Source organism: Anomaloglossus baeobatrachus, chromosome 8 (genome assembly GCF_048569485.1).
Source record: "Anomaloglossus baeobatrachus isolate aAnoBae1 chromosome 8, aAnoBae1.hap1, whole genome shotgun sequence".
Lineage (NCBI taxonomy): Eukaryota > Metazoa > Chordata > Amphibia > Anura > Aromobatidae > Anomaloglossus > Anomaloglossus baeobatrachus.
Window position 1 is genome coordinate 239,766,485 of NC_134360.1, and position 7,889 is coordinate 239,774,373.

The following is a 7,889-nucleotide window of genomic DNA, read 5'->3' on the forward strand; positions in this document are numbered from 1 at the left end:
TTTCCATCGGAATTCTGCGGCCCTGAACCTGACTGTGTGGCCATTGAGTCCTGGATCCTAGCGTCTTCAGGATTATCCCAAGGGGTCGTTGCCACCATGAGACAGGCTAGGAAGCCCACGTCCGCTAAGATCTACCACAGAACGTGGAAGATATTCTTATCCTGGTGCTCTGCTCAGGGAGTGTCTCCCTGGCCATTTGCATTGCCTACTTTTCTTTCTTTCCTGCAATCTGGGTTAGAAAAAGGTTTGTCGCTCGGCTCCCTTAAAGGGCAAGTCTCGGCGCTATCCGTCTTTTTTCAGAAGCGTCTAGCACGACTTTCTAAGGTGCGCACGTTCCTGCAGGGGGTTTGTCATATCGTACCCCCGTACAAGCGGCCGTTAGATCCATGGGATCTGAACAGGGTACTAGTTGCCCTCCAGAAGCCGCCCTTCGAGCCTCTGAGGGATGTTTCACTTTCTCGACTATCACAGAAAGTGGCTTTTCTGGTAGCGATCACATCTCTTCGGAGAGTGTCTGAGCTAGCAGCGCTGTCATCCAAGGCTCCTTTCCTGGTCTTCCACCAGGACAAGGTAGTGCTGCGCCCCATTCAGGAGTTTCTCCCTAAGGTGGTATCCTCTTTTCATCTAAATCAGGATATCTCCTTGCCTTCCTTTTGTCCTCATGCAGTTCATCGGTATGAGAAGGATTTACATTTGTTAGATCTGGTGAGAGCACTCAGAATCTACATTTCCCGCACGGCGCCCCTGCGCCGCTCCGATGCACTCTTTGTCCTTGTCGCTGGTAAGCGCAAAGGGTCGCAGGCTTCCAAAGCCACCCTGGCTCGATGGATCAAAGAACCAATTCTTGAAGCCTACCGTTCTGCTGGGCTTCCGGTTCCTTCAGGGCTAAAGGCCCACTCAACCAGAGCCGTGGGTGCGTCCTGGGCATTACGACACCAGGCTACGGCTCAACAGGTGTGCCAGGCAGCTACCTGGTCGAGTCTGCACACTTTCACCAAACATTATCAGGTGCATACCTATGCTTCGGCGGACGCCAGCCTAGGTAGAAGAGTCCTGCAGGCGGCAGTTGCCTCCCCGTAGGGGAGGGCTGTCTTTGCAGCTCTAACATGAGGTATTTCTTTACCCACCCAGGGACTGCTTTTGGACGTCCCAATCGTCTGGGTCTCCCAATGGAGCGCCGAAGAAGGGAATTTTGTTACTTACCGTAAATTCCTTTTCTTCTAGCTCCTATTGGGAGACCCAGCACCCGCCCTGTTGTCCTTTGGGATTTTTGGTTTTTTCGGGTACACATGTTGTTCATGTTGAACGGTTTTCAGTTCTCCGATGTTACTCGGAGTGAATTTGTTTAAACCAGTTATTGGCTTTCCTCCTTCTTGCTTTAGCACTAAAACTGAGCAGCCCGTGATCCCACGGGGGGTGTATAGCCAGAAGGGGAGGGGCCTTACACTTTTTAGTGTAATGCTTTGTGTGGCCTCCGGAGGCAGTAGCTATACACACAATCGTCTGGGTCTCCCAATAGGAGCTAGAAGAAAAGGAATTTACGGTAAGTAACAAAATTCCCTTCTTTTATCCCTTTGTGCCTTTCACAGGAGCCGCACGGGTGGCTGGTGGACCTCGTGAACAGGGTAAGTGGGTCTCATATCCGGTATTTAAAGCAGAATATCCTCTTTAGCTCCATCCGCGCAGAGTCCTTCTGTGGATCTCTGTCTTCCTCTGTAATAATGGCCGCTGCTTACGGGGACCATGATTTGAGGGCCCCATCTGGGTCGTCCTTTTATGTAGGGAACATACTTGCAGTAATAATTGGGTTTTGATGATTGTGTTTCTTGCCTCTCTTGTTTCTGCAGTTTGGAGAACTTGGCGGTTTAACAGCGATTCAGGCGAAACTGAACTCGGAAGAAATAGAACTTGCGGTAAATCATTTATTTATTTTTTTTAAGTGGAGGCAAAGGGCAACCCGGTCCATATAGCCTTAGGCTATGTGCCCACGGGAGATTAAACCTGCAGATTTATCTGCGGAAAATCCGCGGATTTTCTGTATTTTCCAGATAAATCCGCAGGTTTCAGCATGTACAGACACTCCCCATGTTATCCTACGGGACATGGGTAGTGCTGGGTCCATGCTGCGGATACGTGCAGCTGGGGAATATGCTGTAGATGTCCCACAGCCGCACGTAATTGCATGTCAATTCTTTCTGCGGCATTACCTGCGGAAATCCCGGCCCTCCACTATGGACATAGAGGCCGGGACTTCCGCAGGTAAAACGCATGAATGTCCACAGGTTTACCGCAGCTATTTTGCTGTACTACCATCGAGCAGCTGCAGGAAACCTGTGGCCGTACCTGCAGATATATCCGCAGGTACGAGCTCCCGTGGGCACATAGCCTTACAGATAAATCTGTTTCTCACCATTTTAAGTTCTCTGCATGCTGTCAGTGAATAGCTGCAGTGTTAGGCCGGTTTCACACATCCGGCTTTTCGCCGGTTTGCCGGATCCGGCGCTCTCCCATACAGTGACTACAGTACAGTGACAGCGCAACAAGCGCCGGTCACGTGCTGTCATGTGACCGACGCATGTGACCTGGAAGTTACAGCGCTGTCACTGTACTGTATTGTCTATACGGGAGAGCGCCGGATCTGGCAAACCGGCAAAAAGCCGGATGTGTGAAACCGGCCTTACCATGCCGCAGACTCTGTAGCACACGGAGGAGCTCATGATCCCTCTGTATGTGCTCACAAGAAAAGCTTTAAACCGACTTACGCCAACCAGGGGTGTGTGTGTGTGTGTATGTATATATAGATATAGATAGATAGATATTATATATAGATAGATATTATATATATGTGTGTCCACAATAAACTACCACTATGGATATACAAGTAACCCCGTACACACAAAATGAGCTATTATGATTATTACGAAAAAACCAATTCACATAGAATAGCCACAGACAATGATAAAATTAATAATTTATTAATTCATCAAAAAAATAATAATAAACAGCCAGGAAAATAACAAGAAGGGGAATGGGTCTGAACACAGCAATTTAGCACCAAAACAGTCAAAAAAAGATTATAAATACATATCAAAATTAATCATTTAAGGTGCAACAAGAATATAGGCCAGAAGATGGTAATATAAAATAAATAATGTATATTAAATAAATAAAAATGGCAGCTACACATGATTATTATAATATAAAGTGCAAAATAGTGTAGTATTAATTATATGTGCAATAGAGGATGCAAAATATGTAATACTAGCAGCTTAAAGTGCACCGCATGTGCAATAATTAATAAATAATTCATATAAAGTTAGTAGCAGCCAAAATCTGATTATACATAACACTCCATAAATGATCCATATTCAATACATTGTGTAGAAATCATCATGCCAAGATCTGTGTATAAATAGTGTATCATGATCATTGGGTCAGACAAGAGTAATTACCCGAAGCCATGACTATAACAGCTGTGCCGACGCCAACTCCCAACCCTACGCGCGTTTCGGCGTACCTTCGTCAACGGGGGTGATGGTTCAAGAAAATCTCGAGAGGCTGTCATATAATGGGTGCAGATTACAACTAATGGATATGAGATAAGAGCCCGGCAGTACTTGGCACATTCACTTTGATACCTGGCTCTCTACAAGGTTTCCACTAATGTTTTTAGCTCCAATTGTGCAATTTTCTGTAATATCTATGCTGAAATTTTTACTTGCCGCCGGGGATCTACAATTACTTCTGGGAAAATGGCAGCACTCCCAGCGTGGGGAGAGCAGCGTCTGTGCGGCTGAACATGAGGTTATCCAGATGCAAAAGGAAGCGACCAAATTCAGCCAACTTCCATTATTTCAGAAGGTCTGATAGTCCGGCGCCGGTCAGGTCTCATTCATTGAGTGCTAACAGTTGGATGGGGGGGTTACATGATGCAGTTTGCACCCTCGGGTGTAGCCGTCGCCTCCTGGCGGCTGAATATGGGGACTGCACCTGAATTTTCTCCTTTCTGTTGCAGAAATATTTCTCGGCTGCTTTCTTTTCCCTCCATTGTGATATGTTCTGTTTTTTTTATTCCTATAGGAAGTGTCTGCATTGGTTCAACCCCTTGGCGTGTGTGCAGAATACCTCAATTCCTCCACTGTACAGGTACGGGACTTTGATGACATACTACTATGAAACCTGACACTCATGGGGTCCCGGATGCCATAACCATGGTGGGCTCATGCTCTTTAGGCGAGGTTCACCTTCTCGGCCATTGTTTTGTAGCTTAGTAGAAGCCATTATAGGGAACGAGGCACAAGAAGAGTGCAAACTTGCAGATCACTGGTAACACCAATGATCCCGAGGATCAGGAAATAGCCGAGCGTCCTAGCTCCCGGTCACTTCTATAGGGGTTATGGCAATAAGCCGTCTTCATGGCTTACATTGAAATGTGCCTTTAACTCTTTGCACAACTGGTGATTTATATAATGTATACCACACGTCAGGTCTTCAGGTATGGAATGGGCTTACGAGTTTACATTATACATTATACCAGGCAGGTGCTGGCTACATTATAGTGCTGGCATGTACCTGTACCAGCAGTGATCTGAGCTTGCTCCAATTACTGCTGTATAAAGGGAACCTGTCATGTGAAAAAATGCTATTAACCTGCAGATATGGGGTTAATCTGCACTGTAATAGTGTTCTGAACCTGCCCGGCATCCGTGCTTAGAGCACCGCCGCCGTGAGAAAATTAACTTTAGTCCTCCCGGCAGCACTCAGCTTCCTATCATAGTGGTGGCGCCGGCGCGGTTCAGTCACCCCTCATTACATAGTGAATGGGGGCTGTAATTGCTTCCTCGGTGGTGACTTACAGGCGCCTCTGCATTAAGCCTGTCTGGCAATCGGTGTCGGGGATGCAGCCCTTAACAATTTAAATGCAGCTTTCAGTCACTGACCCCCGACATCTGCATGTAAGTAGTCCACTCACCGACCGCCATCAGCCCCTCTTCCCCCACCAAGAGACCATCCATGGAATTTTTTTTCCCCATCTTCCAATACATTATATGTAAAAGTGAATGGTATTAATCAAATGTGCAATCCCTCTTCTCAAAAAAAGCCCTCCCATGGTTAAGTCAATATCAATAAAAAATAAAAAAAGTCTGTTGTAAGAAAGGGAAGGTAAAAAAAATAACGAACGCGAAAAAAAAAAAAAGTAAAATTGTCCCGTCATGAAGAAGTGAATTATCCTTTCTTGCTTTCCCCGTCAGCCAATGCTGGACCGAGTGATCCACAAGATGATAAAGTACGTGCAGAGCGTGGAAGAGAAGGATCTCAAGGACAAGGTAATGATATGCGGTCAGGACTTGCTGGGACTTGTAGTGTCACAATAATTATGCTGCGAGCCACTGACCTCAATTCAGCGCTAAAGGTTTTATGTAAGGAAAGATTCATCGTTGTATCAGGTTTTAGAACTTTGTCTTTCGTTCCCCCAGCATTGTCTGTGCAAGATAGTGGATGGGGAACCTTAGCCTAAATACCCTCCCCTGACCTAGCCTAGATCACACAGCTGGGGAGTTGTTACAGTGTATCAGTGGAGGTAGTGGACATCTGCCTGGAGATCAGGACGGGGGATGTCCTCCGCTCACAGCTGGGGAGTTGTTACAGTGTATCAGTGGAGGTAGTGGACATCTGCCTGGAGATCAGGACGGGGGATGTCCTCCACTCACAGCTGGGGAGTTGTTACAGTGTATCAGTGGAGGTAGTGGACATCTGCCTGGAGATCAGGACGGGGGATGTCCTCCGCTCACAGCTGGGGAGTTGTTACAGTGTATCAGTGGAGGTAGCAGACATCTGCCTGGAGATCAGGACGGGGGATGATCTCCGCTCACAGCTGGGGAGTTGTTACAGTGTATCAGTGGAGGTAGCAGACATCTGCCTGGATCAGGACGGGGGATGTCCTCCACTCACAGCTGGGGAGTTGTTACAGTGTATCAGTGGAGGTAGCAGACATCTGCCTGGAGATCAGGATGGGGGATGTCCTCCGCTCACAGCTGGCGAGTTGTTACAGTGTATCAGTGGAGGTAGCAGACATCTGCCTGGAGATCAGGACGGGGGATGATCTCCGCTCACAGCTGGGGAGTTGTTGCAGTGTATCAGTGGAGGTAGCAGACATCTGCCTGGAGATCAGGACGGGGGGATGTTCTCCACTCACAGCTGGGGAGTTGTTACAGTGTATCAGTGGAGGTAGCAGACATCTGCCTGGAGATCAGGACGGGGGATGTTCTCCGCTCACAGGACACCATCCACACTGATGTATCTGGCCTCTGAAAATTAAATTACCTGCAAGCAGAGATCTTGAACCTTAAGGAATTACAACACAGTTTTTAGGAAGTTGGAGAAGTTTTATTATTCAGTAATTGTTCTATTTATCTGAAGTGAAAAATTCCCTATAATTTCTTCTTGGGGAACCACATAGAAAGTCCCCATCATTATAGGTCGCCTTAAGGCAGGCAGTTACCGTAAATACGTGGAAATGTCGGCTCTACGTGTAATTAACAGGAGTGTAGCGCTCGCTCGCGCAGCACGCCCGAAAGGTTTTTATGCGCATTTTGCAAATGATTAAACAGGGTTTTCCACATTGCTAGGAGCAGAGTGTTTTTGTGATTGGGAGCTGTCACGAACCACCGGGGGGGGGGTCACTCAGAAATCCCCCGCGCTGGCTACCAGTACGTCACAATCGGGGGGTAACAAGTGGGGGTCACCCCTCCTTTTATACCTCCCGACCGACAGACAGAGCACGTGACGCGCTCTCTAGCGCCCCTCTTATAGTCAGGCCAATTATGGAATTGCCCGACAATAAGCAAGGAGGCCGCTATACTACTTATGCCGATTATTGAAGGGTCCCCGGTGAGAGTAGGGTATATATTCCCCCGACCTCCGCGGGCGGAATATATAAAATCTCCCCGAATCTCACTGGCCTCCCCACAATAATCCTTGGCACAACTCGCTGCCACCAACCGCTTCACGGTAACTATTAGCCGAACACACAGACGTGGGATTCAAGATCGAGATAACAGAACAGCCCAAGATTAATTATATAATTTAATCAGCCTAAAGCACACTAGAAACTACAATATATACAATAGGGAATCTACAGAATATACATATGTCAGAGTACAGTTACAGATAAAGCATGGTTTACAAACAGGTATGCAATTCGATCAGTTACCTTGTGCGTCTGGCCACAGGGGGGCGCTGTAGACCAGGTTTCTAGGAACTCCCACAGATGTTTCCTGCACGTGACCCCCAGCGAAAGAACACTGGAAAATGGCTGAAGTAGGGTTATCAACCTGGGCAAATCCAGGTCCCCTCCTACCTTCGTGACCTCAGAGGGAGCACTGCTCCACCCCTGGCTGGAGTTATGGACAAAATCCACAACATGGAATATGGCCATAACTTGGCCTGGGAGCGTCGTAGGCGGACGCCAATGCTCTCATTGTGACAGTTATGAATTTAGCTACAGAATGAGAGGTTTCATGACTTGTCTACTAGTTCCACATTGGCTGATATCACGCCTGGGGTATTTCCCAAGCTCCCGCTCCCATAAAAAAGGTGTGCCAGCATCGTCCGCATGCGAAAACACCATTTTTATGGTTGCCGTATTTATCGGAAATATGGCTTGCGAGATATGAACCATTTTTTACTGGAGTCGTTCTGTCTGGCTAGTTCCAGAGCCTTATAATGAGATACAACTCTTGTTACAGGGTGACGGCAGGGAGTCATCCTGTGTCCTTTGTTCCCACATCACCTAATTTCCATATCACAGGAGATGGCCATGGGATGGGTTGCTAAACAAGTTGTGTGAAGGAAAGGGGGGGTGACACCAGGAGAGGGCTTCCTGACAT

General features: G+C 47.4%; 1 protein-coding gene across 3 annotated transcripts in view; it reads left to right on the plus strand.

Moving 5' to 3' along the window:
• USP24 (ubiquitin specific peptidase 24) overlaps nt 1–7,889 on the plus strand; it is a 229,752-nt gene that overhangs the window by 47,366 nt on the left and 174,497 nt on the right. For all 3 annotated transcript variants that reach the window (XM_075320429.1, XM_075320432.1, XM_075320431.1), the window contains exons 6-9: nt 1,590–1,625; nt 1,848–1,913; nt 4,081–4,146; nt 5,253–5,327. In XM_075320429.1, coding sequence (XP_075176544.1) covers nt 1,590–1,625; nt 1,848–1,913; nt 4,081–4,146; nt 5,253–5,327 — 243 coding nt within the window. The remainder of the gene's footprint in view (nt 1–1,589; nt 1,626–1,847; nt 1,914–4,080; nt 4,147–5,252; nt 5,328–7,889) is intronic.